This window comes from Chlorocebus sabaeus, chromosome 12 (assembly GCF_047675955.1).
Source record: "Chlorocebus sabaeus isolate Y175 chromosome 12, mChlSab1.0.hap1, whole genome shotgun sequence".
Lineage (NCBI taxonomy): Eukaryota > Metazoa > Chordata > Mammalia > Primates > Cercopithecidae > Chlorocebus > Chlorocebus sabaeus.
Window position 1 is genome coordinate 105342575 of NC_132915.1, and position 18456 is coordinate 105361030.

General features: G+C 56.7%; 1 protein-coding gene across 3 annotated transcripts in view; it reads left to right on the top strand.

The window, feature by feature from the left end:
* USP20 (ubiquitin specific peptidase 20) overlaps positions 1 to 17946 on the top strand; it is a 46196-nt gene extending 28250 nt beyond the window's left edge. For 2 of the 3 annotated variants that reach the window (XM_008005956.3, XM_008005957.3), the window contains exons 10-25: positions 1529 to 1607; positions 4229 to 4673; positions 5084 to 5224; positions 5534 to 5649; positions 5896 to 6068; positions 6666 to 6760; positions 9683 to 9716; positions 9893 to 9938; positions 10768 to 10948; positions 11018 to 11144; positions 11499 to 11668; positions 11750 to 11831; positions 12293 to 12401; positions 14344 to 14446; positions 15508 to 15579; positions 16238 to 17946. In XM_008005956.3, the coding sequence (XP_008004147.1) occupies positions 1529 to 1607; positions 4229 to 4673; positions 5084 to 5224; positions 5534 to 5649; positions 5896 to 6068; positions 6666 to 6760; positions 9683 to 9716; positions 9893 to 9938; positions 10768 to 10948; positions 11018 to 11144; positions 11499 to 11668; positions 11750 to 11831; positions 12293 to 12401; positions 14344 to 14446; positions 15508 to 15579; positions 16238 to 16398 (2134 nt within the window). In that variant the 3' untranslated portion in view covers positions 16399 to 17946. The remainder of the gene's footprint in view (positions 1 to 1528; positions 1608 to 4228; positions 4674 to 5083; positions 5225 to 5533; positions 5650 to 5895; positions 6069 to 6665; positions 6761 to 9682; positions 9717 to 9892; positions 9939 to 10767; positions 10949 to 11017; positions 11145 to 11498; positions 11669 to 11749; positions 11832 to 12292; positions 12402 to 14343; positions 14447 to 15507; positions 15580 to 16237) is intronic. The other variant, XM_008005958.3, reaches the window with a different exon arrangement.
* The last annotated feature ends 510 nt before the right edge of the window (positions 17947 to 18456 follow it).

An 18456-nucleotide genomic window follows, 5' to 3' on the forward strand; every position in this document is an offset into this window, starting at 1 on the left:
ATGTATTACGTGTAGAAGCAGATGAAAAACCAGCATAGGGCCAGGCGCAGTGGCTCACGCCTGTAATCCCAGTACTTTGAGAGGCTGAGGCAGGCGGATCACGAGGTCAAGAGATTGAGACCATCCTGGCCAACATGGTGAAACCCTGTGTCTAATAAAAATGCAAAAATTAGCTGGGCATGGTGGTGTGCACCTGTAGTCCCAGCTACTCGGGAGGCTGAGGCAGGAGAATCACTTGAACTCGGGAGGTGGAGGTGGCAGTGAGCCAAGATTGTGCCACTGTACTCCAACCTGGCGACAGAGCCAGACTCCGTTTCAAAAAAAAACAAAAACAACAACAACAAAAAAACCCAGCATGGGAGAAATATGTATTACGTGTAGAACCAGATTAAAAACCAGCGTGGGGCCAGATGCAGTCACTGACACCTGTAAATCCAGCACTTTGAGAGGCCAAGGCAAGAGAATCATTTGAACCTGGGAGTTTGAGACCAGCCTGGACAACATAGCAAGACCCCACCTTTACAAAAACTACAAAATTAGCCAAGCGTGGTGTGTGCACTTGTGGTCCCAGCTACTCAGGAGGCTGAGGTGGGAGGATTGCTTGAGCCCAGGAGGTTGAGGCAGGCTGCAGTGAGCCTTGATCATGCCATTGCACTTCAGCCTGGGTGACAGAGTGAGACCCTGTCTCAAAAAAAAAAAAGAAAAAAAAAGTCAGCACGCAGTGGCTCACTCCTGTAATCCCAGCACTTTGGGAGGCTGAGGTGGGTGGATCACAAAGTTAGGAGTTCGAGACCAGCCTGGCCAATATGGTGAAACCCTGTCTCTACTAAAAATACAAAAATTAGCTGGGCATGGTGGCGCACACCTGTAGTCCCTGCACTTTGGGAGGCTGAGACAGGAGAATCACTTGAACCCAGGAGGCGGAGGTTGCAGGGAGCCAAGATCGCGCCACTGCACTTTAGCCTGGGAAACAGAGCAAGACTGTCTCAAAACAAAACAAAAAACAAAAACACAAGAAAACCAGCGTGGTACAGTATAGTTCCGCTGTGTAAGAAGCCAAGTTTAAGTGTATATCTGTACGTATTTTTGTATATGCATCTGTAGTTTCACAGAAAAATCCAGAAATCTAATGGTAAGTATCTGGTGCCATTAGTGGTGGCGTTTTTCTCCTGTACTTTTCTGAAATTTTAGATTTGTCAATAATGAACATGTCTTTTGAAATGAGAAAACCACAGTAAGTGTTTCAGAACAAAAACAAATCATGTTTAGGCGAGTTTGTTGTGCGCCAGCAGGAAATGATGCCATTTTATTTGAGCTCTTTGCTTAATTGAGGCAGCTATGACTTGACATTTTCTTCTTGTCTGTAGAGATGTGTGAGCCTCTTGGGGCTCCTGGCTGAGTAGGCCCCTCCCCGTATGTCAGGAAACGCCTCACTCTGATCCAGCCTGACTGGCTGGCTGCCTGCTTCTCTCGGGAATGAGCAGCTCAAGGCAGACTACCTGGACTAATGGGTTTGGGCTTCCTACAGGCCAAGCTACGTGGTCCCCACCAGTCTGTCTCATGGGATCAAGTTGGTCAACCCAATGTTCCGAGGCTATGCCCAGCAGGTAAGCCATCTGAGCTGCCCAGGGGACACTGAAGGCCATGACCCACCAGGCCTGACTTTGACGCCAAAACCAGAGTGGAAAATTGCAATGGCAGCTGAGCACTGGTTGGCAGGTCTCAGGGACCAGGCTCTCATTCCTAAGCCCTTCACACATGTGAGGACAGTGGCGCCTCCCAGCAACCTGCTGACATTTAACCCCACTTCACAGATGGGCAGACTGAGGTTCAGGGGGCTGAGCCACTTGCACAGGCCACACAGCTAGTAAATGGTGGAGGGGAATTCTTTCTTTTAGCGAGGTGGGTACAGGGTCTCACTTTGTCATCCAGGCTGGAGTGCAGTGGGACAGTCATGGCTTACCGCAGCCCTGACCTCCCGGGCTCAAGCAGTCATCCCACCTCAGGCTCCCAAAGTGCTGTGATTATAGGCATGAGCCACTGCACCCAGCAGAGGGGAGATTTGAACCTGGGCAACCTTGCTTCAGGGCCTGTGCTGTGCCCCTCTGCATTGCACTCAAAATGGCACAGGGTTTCACTTCCCCAAACCACAGGCGAAATTTCACTTTTACTAAAGTAAAAATTTTGATTTAAGATTTTTTTTTTTTTTAATCTAGAGAACCCCTTTGAAACCAACCACATTTTTCTGTTTGATAAAATCATGAGACCAAGACAGAGTGCAGCCATGCGTACGCCTCAGCCCTGGGCTGATGGCTCCTGCCTTCCAGCCTCCTGCCCCAGATGGCCCCTGGCCTGGGCTTTCACACCAGGCCTGCAGGCAGAGCTGGACCAGGCTGGGTCGCCTCTTGTACTGCCTGAATGAGCGCCATGGATGGAGTGGCAGTCATGTAAGGACGCCATCCACCCTCCCTTACCCGCTGCCTGCTGTCCTGTCCCAGGATGAAGGCTGCCGGGCCTTTGGTTCCTGCTTGAGAAGCTCAGCACTGCCTGGACACCTCTCTCTTTGGGGAGTGATAACATCCACAATGACTAAAATTCACTGTGCACCATTTAAGTGGTCATAACTTAGTCCTCATAGAACTCTCACGAAGTGGGCACTGTTGTCACCCCCATGTTACAGGTAAAGAGCTGAGGCTCAGAGAGGTTCTACCACTCACCCAGGTCACACAGCACATCCTGGCAGAGATGGCATTCAGGCCTACCTGAGCCCATCCCTCAGCACAGTGCCACCCCGACTCTGTGCAGGGCGCCCCACTGGCTCTCAGCTCTGGGTCAGGATGCCGTTACGGAGGGCCATGCGCTGCTGCAGGACTCCATCTGAACTCCAGCAGAAGCATCCCTTTCTCTGGTTCTAGGACATAATGCGGGGATGCTTCTGAGGCCGAACTGTAGACGCAGCTGCAGGCGCCTCTAAAGGGCCAAAAGACGCTTTCGTGCTTCTGCATGGATTGAGATTTTGGCAAGGAACACATAGTACTTTTGTTGAAAGGAAGAACCAGAAAGAGAACTAGATGGAGGATTGAAAGCCTCTTCTTGAAAGGGCCTTTGATCGTGCCTGCCACAGGACACGTGTCCCCTCCTTGATGCAACAGAACCCGGTGGTTCATTCATCTGATCTGAGTCTGACACCTGGGGAGTCACTCCCGATCCCTCCCTTCCCTGAGTGTGAGTGGAGAGAGCCAGGTTCCTCTTTCTAGATGTGTGACATGAGGGCTGACTCTGACTGCTTCGTGACCCCTGCTTCCTGGGGATCAGAGCCTGGGCTGCGGGCTACTTCTAACATCCAGGTCAGGGACTGCTGGGGCTGATTTGGGCTTGGAACCCACGTCCTCCAATGCCCAGCACCCCCACAGCTGCTGGGGTCTGCTTCTGCCACCATGTTCTGACCTCCCAGTGCACCTCCTGTATGAGCACGCAGATCTCAGTGGGGCTCACGGGGCGCCTCTGCCCAAGCCCCTGCTGCCTTGACTTCCTGCTGTGCTGGTGGCCCAGTCACAGAGTGGTCAGGACAAAGTGGTCATTGCTGGGATTTGAAACCCAGGCAGCCTGCAGGGGCAGCTTAGTCTGAGTCATGCCCAGGTCTGTGGGAAGGTGAGAGCAGGCAGTGAGGGACATGGGGGCTGGCATAGGGACTGAGGGAGCAGGGGGAGCCGAAGGAAGGGTGGAGCACGCAGACGGCCTGGCCTGTGGGTGGCGTGGCTTGGGGCAGGACTCAGGTGAGCCCTCCCTTTTGGCATCACACTTCCTCATCCTTCCTCCACCTCCCTGCCCACCTCCACTGGCCTCTTCTGTAGAGAGAAAGGTGGCTCGGGCTCAATGTGGTCCTGCCTCCCTGTCCCTCCCGTACTGAGCTTGCAGCAGAGGCAGGCGATTCAGAGCCAGAGCCGGGGAGTTGCATGGACCCAGGTGCATACCTGGCTCTGCCACTTTATAGCTGTGTGTCCTGGTAGGAGTCCTTTAGCCTCTCCAGTCCTCACTGTCATCCTCAGAAGAATGGGGTTAGGACAGACTGCCCTGGGAGGCCGCTGTAGGGGTGAGCAGCTCCTCTGCAGGGGTCGCCCATGAGGCCCTCCCAGATGGAGGCTGGTGCTCTCATCAGCCACAGGGCGCTGGAGGCTGGTTCCTCCTGCCTCCAGGAGAACCCTGTTGATGCAGCCCCTGGTTCTAGGACACCCAAGAGTTCCTTCGCTGCTTGATGGACCAGCTACATGAGGAGCTCAAGGAGCCAGTGGTGGCCACGGTGGCGCTGACAGAGGCTCGGGACTCAGACTCGAGTGACACAGATGAGAAACGGGAGGGTGACCGGAGCCCATCAGAAGATGAGTTCTTGTCCTGCGACTCGAGCAGTGACAGGGGTGAGGGTGACGGGCAGGGGCGTGGCGGGGGCAGCTCGCAGGCCGAGACGGAGCTGCTGATCCCAGATGAGGCAGGCAGAGCCATCTCTGAGAAGGAGCGGATGAAGGACCGCAAGTTCTCCTGGGGCCAGCAGCGCACAAACTCGGAGCAAGTGGACGAGGATGCTGATGTGGACACCACCATGGCTGCCCTTGATGACCAGCCTGTGGAGGCCCAGCCCCCATCACCACGGTCCGCCAGCCCCTGCCGGACGCCAGGTATCAGCTGGCTGGGGGCTGCGGGAGGAACCTCAGCCTGTGACCCAGTACCTACTGGGTGCTGAGCGCCGACCTGCAGTGGGACCCAGGGGATGGGTTCTTCACTAGACCCGAATGACAGTGGGGAAGTCAGCCTCTAGGGGGGTCAGTGATGTGCCCAGGGTCCCCTAGCTCATAACGCTGGAGCCCAATTCAGAGCCCTCTCCCAGAGCCTTGAGCCTTCCGCCGGAAGTGGAATGGACAGCTCTGCTCCGGCCTGTGTGCTGGGGCCAGGATTGGGCACGTGACAGATGAGACACATTGGGGTCAGGCCTTCGTCCCTTTAGGAGGGGCTGGCAGGTCATCTTCCTGCCCACTCGCAGAGCCGGCCTGGCTGCCCTGGCCCAGCATGGTGCCCTCTCTGCCCCCAGAGCCGGACAATGATGCCCACCTACGCAGCTCCTCTCGCCCCTGCAGCCCCGTCCACCACCATGAGGGCCATGCCAAGCTGTCTAGCAGTCCCCCTCGTGCAAGCCCTGTGAGGATGGCACCATCGTATGTGCTCAAGAAAGGTTCGGTGGGCACAGGGGAGGGTGGGTCAACTTGGGGCTGGGAGTGCAGACTGCACCCGTGGCTGCCTTTCTCATGGTCCCATGTGGCAGGGGGCCGGGCTATGGGCTCCTCTCAGGTACACCCCTGAGACACCAGTGTGGGAGCCACGTTTTGCAGAGGATGACACAGAGGTGCGAGATGGTGAATTGCTTGCCCAGTCACATGACTCGCATATGTCACTCCACATCCTGTCAAAGGAAGCCCCAGGGCCTGCACCTTGCCCTGGCCAGGCAGGTGGAGGCTGGGCTAGTCCTGCGCTGTGTCCCCAGCCCAGGTATTGAGTGCCGGCAGCCGGAGGCGGAAGGAGCAGCGCTACCGCAGCGTCATCTCAGACATCTTTGACGGCTCTATCCTCAGCCTCGTGCAGTGTCTCACCTGTGACCGGGTGGGTGCCCCAGGGATCGGGGGAGCTGGGCCAGGCTGCCAGCGGCTTCAGCAGCTCTTGCCCTAACTGGGTGCAGGGTGGGCTGTCCACGGGTGCTCCCTGCTTTTCTCCAGGGGAGGGCCCTGCCTGCGTGGATCCCGTGTCTATGGCCCAGGGAGCAGGCCCTCTGCCCCTCACCTGCTGGTTGGGATTTGGGGTGCAGATATTGCCAGAGGATGGGCAGCAGACTGACGTTTAACCCCACAGGTGTCCACCACAGTGGAGACGTTCCAGGACCTATCGCTGCCCATTCCTGGCAAGGAGGACCTGGCCAAGCTCCACTCAGCCATCTACCAGAATGTGCCGGCCAAGCCAGGCGCCTGTGGGGACAGCTATGCTGCCCAGGGCTGGCTGGCCTTCATTGTGGAGTACATCCGACGGTGCGCCCACCTTGCCACTACTGGACAACACGGGCTGGGCCTTGTCCTGGTTTTCCTGGGCGGGAGACACTACACAGTGAAGTCCACGCATTTGGGGGACCAGGGAGGTCCTGGGAGGATCTGGGGGCTGCAGAGGAGTTGGCTTAATAAGCAGGGGATTTCTTGGCTACTTTGGAGTGGACAGGATTGGATGGTCCCTTGGAGCTGGAGGGCAGTGACAGCAGGGAGGTGACCACATGGCAGGTTGAAGGGAGGGCAGCAGCAGGACACAGGCCTTGTGGGCAGGGGGCAGCAGCTTTCTCAGGGCGGCCTCACCCGCCTGAGGCCAGAGACCCGCACGGCCCCAGGGAGGGGGCAGCATGATCATGACCGCAACACAGATGAAGGAGGCCAGGCTTGGGGAGAGTGATGCCACTTGACCCAGGACACAGAGGGGTCTGGCTCCAGGCCTCTGCCCTGACCCACCATGCCTGGCTGCCACTCTGGGCCTTCAGGGTCCTTCTGTGGCTCAGGCCTGACAGACCTCAGCCAGAGTCCCTTCAGCCCCTGTTCTTGCCCAGGCCCTGGCAGCACCCAGCACTCCTTTTCTGTCTGTAGGTTTGTGGTATCCTGTACCCCCAGCTGGTTTTGGGGGCCTGTCGTCACCCTGGAAGACTGCCTTGCTGCCTTCTTTGCCGCTGATGAGCTGAAGGGTGAGTGACCTGGCTGGCAAGGGTTGGGGAGGTGGAGGGTTGTGGGGACAGGGGTGTGCAGACCCCAGCAGGCCAGCATGCAGCCCAGGGCTTGTGGGATGCACGGCCAGGCTAGACTTGGCTTCCAAGGTTGAACTCCGCTTCCAAGATTCCCACCCCCACTGCCAGCCAGGATGGGCCGGGGCCACGTGATCTCCCAGCCCTACCATCTTGCAGCTCTTGGGTGTTTACTTATTTTTATTTTTACCAATTTGGTGGGCAAAAATGATATTGTGTGTTAATTTTTCATTTCCTTGATTACTGATGAGTTTCTACATTTCTTGTTAAATATACTGGCTCTTTGTATTTATTTAAACGTTGCCCATTCTATCCTTGCCCTTTTTCTCTGTTGGCTATTTGGCATCTAAACCTTTGGGAAAACTCTCTCTCTCTTTTTTTTTTTTTTTTCCAATTTTCAATTGTGGTAAAATACACAAAATGTAAACTTTGCCACCATAACCATCTCAAACGCTATTTTTAACAGAAAGTGCCAGGCTGAGTAGTATGAAATACATGCACATGGTCGCACAGGCATCCTCCTCATTTACCTCCAGAACTTTTCCATCTTGCAAACCTGAAACTCAGTATCCGTGAAACAGCTCCCTACTCCCACCTCCCAGCCCCTGGCAACCTCCACATTCAAGTCTGTGAATTTGACTGCTCTAAAGGGCCTCGTATAAGTGGAATTATACAGTATTTGCCATCTTGTGACTGATGGCTTTTACTGAGCATAACGTCCTTAGGGCTCATCCACGTTGCAGTGTGTGTCAGAATGCCCTGCCTTTTGTAGGCTGGTTATTTATCGTTCCATTGTGTGGATGGCTGGGGCCATTCTGCTTATTCGTTCATCCATCAGTGGACACTCGGGCCACTTCCCTGTTAGCTATTGTGTGGAATGCTGCTCTGACCATGGGTGTGCACACCTCTCTTCTTTCATCCCTTTGGGTCTATGCCTATTTTTAATTTCTTGAGGAGCCACCGTACTGGGTTCCACAGTGGCCACCCCATTTCACGTTCCCACCAGTGACGCACAAGAGTTCCAGTTTCTCCACATCCTCGCCCACACTCATTTTCTGTTTACTTTTTTGATGGGAGTCAACCTCGTGGGTATGAGGTGGTATCTCATTGTGGGTTTTTTTGTTTTGTTTTGTTTTGAGACGGAGTCTCGCTCTTGACGCCCAGGCTAGAGTGCAATGGCATGATCTTGGCTCACTGCAACCTCCACCTCCTAGGTTTAAGCGATTTTTCTGCCTTAGCCTCCGAGTAGCTGGGATTACAGGCACGTGCCACCATGCCCAACCAATTTTTGTGTTTTTAGTAGAACGGGGTTTCACCATGTTGGCCAGGCTGGTCTCCAACTCTTGACCTCAGGTGATCCACCTGACTTGGCCTCCCGAAGTGCTGGGATTACAGGTGTGAGCCACTGCACCCGGCCTCGTTGCGGTTTTGATTTGCATTTCCTAATGATAGTGATGTGAAGTGTCTTTTTATGTGCTTGTTGGCTGTTTGTAAGTCTTTGGAAAAACATCTATGTGAGTCCTTTGCCTATTTTGTTTTTTGTTGCTGGTTATGGGATTCTTTTTTTTCTTGCAACAGTCTCACTCTGTCACCCAGGCTGGAGTACAATGGCATGATCTTGGCTCACTGCAGCCTCCGCCTCCTGGGTGCAAGCAGTTCTCCCATCTCAGCCTCCCGAGTAGCTGGGATTACAGGCACGTGTCACCACACCTGACTAATTTTTGTATTTTTAGTAGAGATGAGGTTTCGCCATGTTGGCCAGGCTGATCTTGAACTCCTGACCTCAAATGATTTGCTGCCTTGGCTTCCCAGAGTGCTGGGATTATAGGTGTGAGCCACGGCGCCAGCCTTATTAGTTATAGGAGTTCTTTATATGTCTAGATGTGTGACTTGTAACCCTGTCCTCTCATCCTGTATGGCGCGTTTCATTCTGTGGTTTGTGTCTTTTGCTTTGGTTGCCTGCACCTTTGGTGGTGTGTTTCAGAAATCATTGCCAGGTCCAATGTCATAAAGCTTTTTTCCTACTTTTCTCCTAAAAGTGTTACAGTTTTAGGTCTTATATTGAGGTCTTTGATCCCATTTTGACTTAATTTTCAGTGTGCATGGGGGGGGAAACTATACATTAAGATTTTAAGCCCGTCAGGGTGGCATGTACCTGTGATCCCAGCTGCTCTGGAGGCTGAGGGTCCCCTGAACCTAGGAGTTCAGGACCAGCCCTGGCAACATAGCAAGACACTATCTCAAAAAAATTGTTTCAAATACATTTTCTGTTAATGTTGCACTTCTCCCCCCCCCACCTCCATTTTGCCTTTTGCCTTTTAATTTTGCTTTTGGTGGTGTCTTACAGATGTTGAAGTATTTCTGGGGTCAAATATATGCATTTCTCCCTTGTATGGATTTTGTCTGTGGGGCCCAGCCAGGGCCTTCCCTCCCTCCAGTATCTCTCAGGTTTTATTTCTTTTTCTTCTTTTTATTTTTTTTTTTAGACGGAATTTCACTCTGTCACCTAGGCTAGAGTGCAGTGGCACAATCTTGGCTCACTGCAACCTCTGCCCTGAGCCCCAATTCGAGTGATTCTCCTGCCTCAGCCTCCTGAGTAGCTGGGATTACAGGCATGCACCATCACGTCCAGCTAATTTTTGTATTTTTAGTGGAGATGGGGTTTCGCCACTAGTTCCAGGCTGGCCTCGAACTCCTGACCTCGGGATCCACCTGCCTCGGCTTCCCAAAGTACTGGGATTACAGGCATGAGCCACTGTGCCCGGCCAGGTTTTATTTCTTAAGCAGAAATCATTATAGTCACTTTTTTTTGCTCCCCTATTTCCCATCCTCGCTAACCTCTGACCCTTTGTTTTACTGCCCTAGGTGACAACATGTACAGCTGTGAGCGGTGTAAGAAGTAAGTGAGCCTTCCCCGGTCTTTTCCTTAACTGCCCGTTTCTGTGCCCTACATATTCCCCTTGGGTTTCTGCAGAGAGCCCCCCACAATCCTGCCTTCCCAGAAGAGAGCCGGGTGGAGGGCTGCTCCCCTGGCCTGGTGCCGGACACTGAAGCTGGCTTGTGCTTCCTCCCCAGGCTGCGGAACGGAGTGAAGTACTGCAGAGTCCTGCGGTTGCCCGAGGTGAGCCAGCGGCCTTGGCAGCCTCCTTCTCAGCTGTCTCGGGGTGCACACCAGCACACACCAGGCGGGGGCTGACCCTGCTCCACTGCTCGGGCACTTCTGTGCTGCAGGGACCACGGAGACTCCATAGCTTTGGCTGAGAAACCTCTGGGAAGGGTTGGCAGGGGGCACATTTTTCCGACTGACTCGGTGCTCTCTCTCGGTGGCCTCAGCACATTTGTTGTCTAACGTGTTGTGTGAGGGCCCAGTGGGAGGCAGGTGTGTGGGATGCTGGGGCACCAGCCCCACTGAGGCAGCTATGGCTCCTGCCGGCGACAGAGTGGTGGGAGGAGAGCTGGCCCAGCCGGGGCTGTTGCCAGGGGCCTTTCTGAGGAGTGATGTCTGAGTGAGGCCTGGAGGTTGTAGGCTGGTGTCAGCGTCGTGGATGGAAGGCACAGAAGGAACAGACAAAACCCCAGTGCAGGAGCAGGCTTGTCCGCGCCAACGAAGGCACGTGTGGCTGTAGCAAAGAGGAGAGGGCCCCAGCAGAGGGGGCCCAGGATGGGGCTGTGTTGGTTCGGGGAGGCTTTGTGGCTTCTCAAAGGCAGTGCCGACAGAACTGGTAAACTTGATGGCTCAGTGCAGCTCTCGGGGTCCAGTTCTCAGCCGTGGAGGTGGGAATGATCTGTGTGACTTAGAGTGAGCCCAGTCTGGACCACGTGGAACTCTTGGATTTGTTCCAATGGAGTCAGCTTTCATGATCCCATCAGCTGTCCTGGGCCCGGGGGCAGGGCTGCGAGCATCCGCGTCATTTCTTCCTAGGTGACCGGCCCGCTCTCTGTCCCCGCAGATCCTGTGCATTCACCTGAAGCGCTTTCGGCACGAGGTGATGTACTCATTCAAGATCAACAGCCACGTCTCCTTCCCCCTCGAGGGGCTCGACTTGCGCCCCTTTCTTGCCAAGGAGTGCACATCCCAGATCACCACCTACGACCTCCTCTCAGTCATCTGCCACCACGGCACGGCAGGCAGTGAGTCATGTCCCCTCCCCTGCTGCCCCCATCCGCTAGGATCCCTGTGACCCGTCTGCTCTGCCGCAGGTGGGCACTACATCGCCTACTGCCAGAACGTGATCAATGGGCAGTGGTACGAATTTGACGACCAGTACGTCACAGAAGTCCATGAGACGGTGGTGCAGAACGCCGAGGGCTACGTCCTCTTCTACAGGTGGGCGCCGGGCCCGGCCTGGTGGAGGAACCTCACCACCCCCGTCCCCTGGGACCCATGGGCCTTCTGGGTGTATGTAGGGGACAGTGCCTGGAAGGGTTTTGAACCAGGGAAGTGAGGACTTGGATTAAGAAAGAGCTCTCTGGCTGCTGTGGGGAATGCAGGAAGGCAGCTTGGAGCCTTCTCCAGGGCCCTGGCTGGTGCACAGGGGCGCTGCTCACATGTCCAGGACCCCTGAGGAACCCAGGAGGTGGACAGGGCCGGTAGCCCCAGGTGCACTGGGATGAGGGCTCTGCATGTGTCTGGAGGTGGCAGCCGTCAGGCACAGCTTCTCGCCCCCTCCTCACCCCGCAGGAAGAGCAGCGAGGAGGCCGTGCGGGAGCGGCAGCAGGTGGTGTCCCTGGCCGCCATGCGGGAGCCCAGCCTGCTGCGGTTCTACGTGTCCCGCGAGTGGCTCAACAAGTTCAACACCTTCGCAGAGCCAGGACCCATCACCAACCAGACCTTCCTCTGCTCCCACGGAGGTGAGGCGCCCCCTTGTGGTGGGAGAGCAGGGTGGGCAGGTGTGCCGAGCCACAGCTTCACTCCCTGTACCTTCTTCCCAGGCATCCCGCCCCACAAATACCACTACATCGACGACCTGGTGGTTATCCTGCCCCAGAACGTCTGGGAGCACCTGTACAACAGGTGAGAGCCCGGGAGGCCAGCTAGTCTCTGTCCCGTCCAGGGCCCAGCTGGGCAGGAAAAGAAGGGAGGACAGGGAAGGAATGCCGCCAGGACCCCTCACCACACGCTGGCCTCCACTCGGCAGCACAGAGCCGCCTGCACTTGTCTTATGGAGAATGACACGTGTCGTTTGTGGGAATCCACTTGGATCCTTCCAGTCGCAAGGGACAGGAAACTGGCTGAAGCACAACTGAGTGTGTTGGCTCATCTGGTCCTCAGCCTTGAAACAAGGCCTCTTGGGGACTGTGGGCGTGCTGCTCCCTTGCAGGCTCCATGGTGCTCACACAGAGGCGCGTGCAGGCCTGTGACAGCGCTGAGGGGGCACTGATGGCTTGAGGGGGAAGTGGAAGGCAGTGATCACTCTCCCCTCACTGGTGCCCCCCTCAGGCCATGTTTCTCTCTCCCTCCCACCCTGAGCACAGATTCGGGGGTGGCCCCGCCGTCAACCACCTGTACGTGTGCTCCATCTGCCAGGTGGAGATCGAGGCGTTGGCCAAGCGCAGGAGGATCGAGATCGACACCTTCATCAAGGTGCATGCGGCAAGGCAGCACGGGGGCGGCTGTGCCAGCCTCTGCCTGGGGCACTTGGGGACTTGGGGACAGAAGAGCCCTGTGTAGTCCCTGAGCAAGTTTGAAAGGAGTCTTTTGAGGCTGGGCACGGTGGTTCACACCTGTAATCCCAGCACTTTGGGAGGCTGAGGCAGACAGATCACTCGAGGTCAGGAGTTTGAGACCAGCCTGGTTAACATGGCGAAACCCCATCTCTACTAAAAATACAAAAATTAGCCGGGCATGGTGGCAGGTGCCTGTAATCCCAGCTACTCAGGAGGCTGAGGCAGGAGAATCGCTTGAACCTGGGAGACGGAAGTTTCAGTGAGCTCAGATTGTGCCATTGCACTCCAGCCTGGGCAACAGAGTGAGACTCTGTCTCAAGAAAAAAAAAAAAAAAAAAGGAAAGGAGTCTTCTGCGGGGGACTAGATGGCGAGGTGTCTAGGGGGACTTTTCCTGGTGAGAGGGTTGGCTTGAGTAAGTGAAGGCTCATCGCCCGGGTGCGGTTGAGCTTAAAGAACCAGTAGATGGATGCCGTTCTCAGCCTTGGCTGTGTTATTTTGGGCTGAATCATTCTTTACTGTGGGGCCATCCTATGCATTGTAGGATGTTTAGCAGCATCCTTGGCCTCTACTCACTAGTGCTAGTGACAACCAAAATGACCTCCAGTCATTCAGACTTCTGTGAAAGAGCTGAGTGCAGGTGAGGCTCCTGGCACACTCCCTCCCTGCCACACTACTACTGACAGGGTTAGGACGCGCTCCACTCACAGGGAAGGCCCGGTGAGAGACACTGAGGGACGCCCGTGCTTTGTGGCCATTAGGAAACGATTCTGCTGCCTGGGCACAGTGGCTTATGCCTGTGATCCCAGCACTTTGGGAGGCCGAGGCAGGTGGATCACTTAAGCCCAGGAGTTCAAGACCAACCTGGCCAACATGGTGAAACCCCATCTCTACCAAAAATACAAAAATTACCTGGGCACGGTGGTGTATACCTGTAGTCCCCACTACCTGGAGGGCTGAGTGAGGTGGGAGAATCACCTAAGCCTGGGATGTTGAAGCTGCAGTGAGCTATGATCGTGCCACTGCACCCCAGCCTGGGCAATAGTGACCCTGTCTCAAAACAAAAACAAAAAAGATACTGTCTGGGCTGGGCATAGTGGTGTGCACTTGTGGTCCAACCTACTCAGGAGGCTGAGGTGGGAGGATCACTTGAGCCCAGGAGGTCAAGGCTGCAGTGAACCACGATTGCGCCGCTGCACTCCCGCCTGGGCACAGAGCCCCATCTCAAAAAAGAAAAGAAAAAAGAAAAAGAAAATGCTCCTGTCAGAAGGAGAGCTGCCTCTCTGAGCAGATAGGCACATTCTATTCAACCAGGGAAAATTAGCATCTACCAGGCCAGGTGCGGTGGTTCACACCTGTAATCCCAGCACTTTTGAGAGGCCGACGTGGGCGGATCACCTGAGGTCAGGAGTTCAAGACCAGCCTGGCCAACATAGTGAAACCCCATCTCTACTAAAAATACAAAAGTAGCCAGGTGGTGGCACGCGCCTGTAGTCCTAGCTACTCAAAAGAGGCTGAGGTGGGAGAATCGCTTGAACCTGGGAGGCAGAGGTTACAGTGAGCCGAGATCGTGCCACTGCACTCCAGCCTGGGTGACAGAGTGAGACTGTCTCAAAAACTAGCATCTCCCTTGTGGTCTCAGTTGGGTCAAACAGTTATTGAAGAGACCCACAAAATGTTGCCACTGTCCTCTCTGAGCGGTGGGTGTGTTCATTTTGTTTGAGCTTGTCTGGCGGTTCTGATTTTTCACCTTGAGCATCTGGGTGAGGGCCTGGGGCGGGGGCGTTTGGGAAATCCTTGCTGAAGGTAAATAGAGGCTGACCTGCCTTCTGTCCCCTCCCGTCCTTGCCCGCCTGCCCAGCTGAACAAGGCCTTCCAGGCCGAGGAGTCGCCGGGCGTCATCTACTGCATCAGCATGCAGTGGTTCCGGGAGTGGGAGGCGTTCGTCAAGGGGAAGGACAACGGTGAGCTGAGGGGGGCCTGGCACTCACCTGCCCCGGGGGCCTCCTGGGAGATGGGATGCTGGCAGGGGAGGGCCGGCACACAGGGGCTCCTGCAGGCCCCGTACCTTCCCCCAGGTGCAGGGGGAAGAGTGGACAGAGAGCATGGGGCTCTGCCAGTCCCCAATGGGGATCGCTGTCCCCACCCAGAGGCAGGAAGCTGCTGCTGCTCTGCGCCCCCTCCCCTTCTCCACTTCCTGCTGTGCCCAGCAAGCTGCTCTGCCCTCCTGCGAGGCCCTTTCCTCAGGGGAGTGTGTTGCCCGAAATGACAGATTTGTCATCCAACTCGTTGGATTTACAGAGATGGAGACAGGCCCCATCACAAGGAAGCTCCCAGGGCCCCCCAGAGCCCCAGTGAGGAACAGCAGAGCCAGCCATGGGTTGCCTGTGTCTTTGGGGCCCGGCAGGGTGGGCAGAGCCCATGGTCCTGCTCACGGGACCCTTTGTGTGGAGTACAAGCACCCACCTGTGCTCGGGAAGGAAGGCCTCACTGCCATCCCGCTGCTCAGGGAAGGTGCCAGGGCCACTCTGAGGCGCCTCTGGTGGTGGCTGAGGCCTTCAGCGTGGCTGTGGTTGAGAACGTAGCTCCGGAACCCCCACCCTGGCCTGGATGGTGGCCTTGCCTTCTACCAGCTGTGACTTGAGTGGTTACTTCACCTGCCCAGGCCTCGGCTCTGTCTCTGTAAACCTCTGTCTTGTCCTGTGGCTGCTGAGGCTAAATGAGACAGCTGGGCAGAGGGGAAGGGGTGTGGTGAGCGGCAGCTGCCAGCAGAGATGAGGGCATGGGCTGCCCACCGCAGCTCCCGCGGCCAGCACAGAGTCTGAGACGATCTTGTGCATCCTGGAAATTCCCTCTGCTGGGTCCTCAGACTGCCGCAGAGGAGCACTGGGTGGCCCAGGCGCCTCCGTTAGCGACTTCACGCTGACCCCCAGGCCTGGGGCGGCCTCACCTGGGATGGCTCTGCTGCTGCGGAGGGTGGAGGGCGTGGCAGGGGCTGAACCCGAGCCTGGTGTGTCTGTTCCAGAGCCCCCCGGACCCATTGACAACAGCAGGATTGCACAGGTCAAAGGAAGCGGCCACGTCCAGCTGAAGCAGGGTGAGTTCCCCCGGCGTCAGCCAGGCTCCTCTCTGCGCTTCCTGGCTGCCAGGCTGCTGCCCAGCCCCGTCCTTCCAGGAGCCCCCTTCCCACCTGTCTTAGAGTCAGGCTGAGATGTTCACCCGAGTCCAGGCCCAGGCGGCTGAGAGATGGCCCAAGGGGCTTGGTCTCTGCTTGTGTCCCCCGGGTCCCACCCTCCGCCTGCTGCTGGCCTGGCCTGGCCCACCCTGCTGTCTGCTTGTGTCCCCTGGGTCCCACCCCTCCGCCTGCTGCTGGCCTGGCCCACCCTGCTGTCTGCTTGTGTCCCCTGGGTCCCACCCCTCCGCCTGCTGCTGGCCTGGCCTGGCCCACCCTGCTGTCTGCTTGTGTCCCCTGGGTCCCACCCCTCCGCCTGCTGCTGGCCTGGCCCACCCTGCTGTTTATGTCAGCGCCACTCCCAGGAACGAGGGACACAGCCAGAAATAACACATCTCTGGGGCCCTTAGCAGGACAGATGTTCCTCTGGGAAATCCTGGTTTCCATCTGACAGCTTTGCATAGATGCCCTGGTTGCCGTCTTCCTCCTTTGGGGCCTGGCCCTGCGGAGCCCCCACTGCCCAGGCCAGTGGCTTCCTTGAGGTGGCAAAGGTGAACCCAGGGATGCCTCTCGTGCCCTGCAGGAGCTGACTACGGGCAGATTTCAGAGGAGACCTGGAACTACCTGAACAGCCTGTACGGAGGCGGCCCTGAGATCGCCATCCGCCAGAGCGTGGTGCAGCCGCCGGGCCCAGAGAGCCTGCACGGGGAGCAGAAGATCGAAGCCGAGACCCGGGCAGTGTGATTTGCTGGGCTAGTCTGTAAGTGGCCCTGGCTGGTCCCTCCACGGCACTCTGGGTCCTCTCCTCCCTCTCCAGAGACCCTCACGTGTCCCTTTGAGCATCCAAAGAGCAGGTCCCTGAAGGCACCTTCCTGGAGGCTGTACGGAGGCCCCTGGACGTGGCCCAGCCCCACTGCTGAGTGCCCATGTCCCCACAGCCCTGTGTGCCCCACCCTGCGGAAGGCGTGTTTGTGCCCAGAAGAGAGGCCGGGCCACTGCAGAACCCCGCTGTGTAAAGAGGCAGAAAAGTTGGTTTGGTTCGCAGTGAGTAACGCTGCAACTAGAAAACGTGCACTTCAGGCTTGTTTAAACGACCAAGACTCTGTGACGTTAATTTGGGTTTTTGTCCTGGCAGTGCTCCTGCCAGTCTCTGTCATCATTGTGTCCCCCACAACTGTCCTCTTACTAGCTCGGCCCAGCTTTGTTCCTGGAGCCCGATGCCGCCCCCCTCAGGCAGAGGATGCGTCCTGGGCCAGAGTCAGGGAGTAGCTGCTGCTTCACAGGGTTTCCACCATGCGATTGGCCCGGATCCCCAAAGACTGGAGGGAGCTGCTCAGGACTGGTGAGCGCAGCCAGAACCCTGGCCAGTGAGGAGCTCACAGGTCCTCCCTGGTGGTCCCGCCGCACCCCTGCATCTCCTGGGCGTCACCAGGAAGACTCTGAAGTCCCCGGCTGCTCTCAGCACTTTTCCTGCAGACCGAAGACTCTGGACTCATTGCTGATTGGAATGCCAGGAGGAGGGTGGATTTCTGCCAGTGGGGGACATTTCTGGAGGCAGCTGGTCCCCCACACCGCATCCTGCTGAGCCTGCCCCTGGATTGGCTGTACTTTGCCTCGAAGTTCAGCAGTTCATCTTCATGGGAAATTTGCTGAGCCCCCACCAGGGAACCGGATGATGAAACAGGGATACCTCACAGCGCTGCCATTTGCTGCAAAGGCAGCTTCCCGGGCCGACGCTAGAGAAGACAGACTTTCCCTTCCTCCCAGCGCCAGCGGTGCAGAGCCTACCTGGAAGCGTGTAGGGGGTGTGCAGGGGGCAGCGCTCAGGCGGATCCTGGGAAGCGGCCTCTGGATGCTGAGTGGAAGGACCCAGTGAGCACAGCAAGGCACCAAAGCCCCTGGAGAAACCGCCAGAGCGAGATGCGGCCATCGTCAGGGTCACAGCAGATGGGGCGTGGGTGGGGAAGGGGCTCTGGGACCAGCCCCTCACACCTCTGTGGTCATCAGTCTCTGTAGAAGCAGATGGTGGTGGAAATTCCAGCAGGTGGGTCCGGCAGAGGCCCCGAGGCCTCACTTTTCGGATCTTCTCTCCCAGATCCTGCTCCCTCCCGGCTGAACCTGGGTTCCCTGGCATTGGCCCCAGCCCTCTGAAAGCTGCTGCTGCAGCCAGAGGCCACACGCTGCACTGTCACCACGCAGCTGTGCAGGCTGGGATCGGGCCCCACCTCTGTGGTGTCTAGTTTGTGTTCAGAATGTCAGAATAAACACAGAATAAACATTCCCACAGCCACACTGTCGTCTCTCCTTCACTGCAGTTAATTCTGTTACTGGAGGGCAGGTGAGGCTCTCCGCCATGGGGACAGCCCCCCAAGCCCTGGGGCTCGCCTTGCAGATCACCCAGGAGGGAGCTTTCCATGTGGCTTTCTGAAACCAGAGACCACCTGGAGGCTGTGGACGCGAGCGGAAGAGGGGACCCAGCCACTTTAAAGGCCCGTCGTCGTCTCCTTTCCTGGAATCAACACCAGCTTCAGACAGGTAGGGCCAGATGTGGCCAGTGATTGAGGCCAGCACATCCCACGGCCGGTCCCCCTCCGGCCGCCCAGACAGGCGGTTACAGAGTAGCTGTGAGCAGGGGGTTGCCTCTCCTTTGCACACTGGCCCTGGGCATTCAGTGATGCTGGTGTTCAGTAGTCTGAGTTTTTTGTTGGGTCTCATTTTGGGGGAGAGAAGAACTTGAGATTTTTATATATAACTTATCAACATGAATTTGTGAAATCCCATTGTTGCAGGAAAAAGGGGTTC